The 1,897-nt window shown below is 36.5% G+C and overlaps 1 protein-coding gene across 1 annotated transcript; it reads left to right on the top strand.

The window, feature by feature from the left end:
* The first annotated feature begins 322 nt into the window (after nucleotides 1-322).
* On the top strand, nucleotides 323-1,586 carry LOC118754840 (glycoprotein-N-acetylgalactosamine 3-beta-galactosyltransferase 1-like). Its single transcript, XM_036489713.1, has 3 exons — nucleotides 323-895; nucleotides 964-1,060; nucleotides 1,255-1,586. Exons 1-3 carry the CDS (start codon nucleotides 351-353, stop codon nucleotides 1,255-1,257), a joined length of 645 nt encoding a protein of 214 aa, XP_036345606.1. The 5' UTR covers nucleotides 323-350; the 3' UTR covers nucleotides 1,258-1,586.
* Nucleotides 1,587-1,897: the final 311 nt, after the last annotated feature.

The following is a 1,897-nucleotide window of genomic DNA, read 5'->3' as shown; positions in this document are numbered from 1 at the left end:
GTATTTTTTGATTTCAAAAAAAAAAAATAAGAGTATATTTTTTTAGGGATGGACAATCCTAGGGGTGAGAGCATAAAAATTCCGACTTTACTTTTTCACATGCATTTTTGGACGACCCTAATGTACATACATATGTATGTATGCACATATATTCTGCAAGGTTGGTAGAGCATACTGAAGAACTTTAAAAACTATTTTTACTGTAAACTTGGCATTCGACAGAAAATGTCACGTTCAACAACATATTCAATTAGTTCTCGCGTCTACTCATTATATTTATATTCTTAAATAAGAAAATCACCTATTAAGAATACTCCACATATTTTTGCTTTTTGTTTAACTAAGTTTCAATGGCGACAAATCACACGCCTCTCATTCCGACAGGAACTCGATCGAATCGACGCTCCTTGCTTTCGCTCATAGTGGGACTGGTTGTCGGATTCTGTCTAGCGGAAATGTTCATAATGTCAACGCCTTCCCATCCCGAATACTCCCCATATGCGGGACATAAACATGGCGACATAAATGACCCACACAACAGTCATGATATGCTCGGCGAGGAGGGACCGGAAGCGGATGTTGGCACACATCAGCATGCATTCGAAAATAATAGTTTAGCCACAAAATTAACTAACGAAGTTCGAGTACTGTGTTGGATTATGACAAATCCCAAGAATCACAAGTCCAAGGCACGCCACGTTAAGCGAACGTGGGGACGGCGTTGTAATAAGCTTTTGTTTATGAGTACTGAGAAAGATGAAGAGCTGGGCTCGGTGGCGTTACCGGTAGGTGAGGGTCGCAACAATTTATGGGGGAAGACGAAGGAGGCTTTCAAATACATACATGCCCATCACTTGGACGAGGCAGATTGGTTCTATAAAGCGGACGATGATACGTAAGTAAAGAGGATATTTTTGAAAATGTTTATTTATGTTAATTAAAATCTTGCCTCTTATATTTTAGGTATGCTGTCATAGAAAATATGCGATACATGTTATATCCTTATTCGCCACAGACGCCTATATATTTTGGCTGCAAATTTAAGCCTTTCACGAAACAGGTAACTACATTAGGTTTAAAAAAATAATGTATAGTTCGCTAGGAGAAATTTTGGCATTTTCTAGCGTGGAGCAAGATCGCCAAATTTCTAACATTGCATGATTTGAAATTATTCAGGTCAGTTCAGATTGTCCCAAATCCTTCACCACTGCTTCTGAAATTTCAAAAAAAATTTTTTATTCTTCATTTTCATAGTGATAGAAATCTTTGAGCGGTACTTGAAACTTGGTTTCGCTTTTAAAGGCCTTTGACATACATATTTGTATTTTTCGGTCGTCAAGTGTGTTTAGGCCAGCATCCTAAACAGTTCAATTTAAGACCCAACCTAATACTTTTTAATACACAATAGTTAGCTACAAAACGGCGTTTTAAAAACGATATGTATGTTAAAATTTCCTTTGCGGGATAAACAGTTTTCGTGGGCTAAACTAATTAGCAGAAAGAAGAACGAATTTTACTTATCTTGCGAGTATCCAAATAATCTGACGTCCTAGAGCCACCACGCTTCATCGCCTTCGAAATTTAAGGTAATACATACTAAAAATAATTGCACATTTTTTATACATATATACATACCCTAGGTACCCATCGAAAATGTTTTTTTTTTTTGAGATTTCAAGACCCTACCCCCTCTTGTATTCGTTTTTATGAGAAGCATTATTTCCCATTTTTATCTATTTTTCCAAGGTCATTTAGAGGTCGCGACCTGTCGATTTAGGTCCGAAAATAAGATTTTGTGGATTTATGTGTTTTTGAATGACTAGTTTTGATTCGATTTCAAAGACCGAATGTGATCTGAGAAGAGGATATATAGGCCTTTAAAATGGTATATAAAAAT

The sequence above is a fragment of the Rhagoletis pomonella genome, unplaced genomic scaffold (genome assembly GCF_013731165.1).
Source record: "Rhagoletis pomonella isolate Grant_MI unplaced genomic scaffold, Rhpom_1.0 Rhpom_scaffold_04730, whole genome shotgun sequence".
Classification (NCBI taxonomy): Eukaryota; Metazoa; Arthropoda; class Insecta; order Diptera; family Tephritidae; genus Rhagoletis; species Rhagoletis pomonella.
This window is presented reverse-complemented; position numbering and strand designations above follow the sequence as displayed.

What these genes read in the sequence shown, in the direction of transcription:
- LOC118754840 (XM_036489713.1), top strand. Translation starts at nt 351, where the DNA reads ATGGCGACAAATCACACGCCTCTCATTCCGACAGGAACTCGATCGAAT. An exon ending in TATAAAGCGGACGATGATAC is followed by an intron (nt 896 to 963) that starts GTAAGTAAAGAG and finishes CTTATATTTTAG; the next exon opens with GTATGCTGTCATAGAAAATA.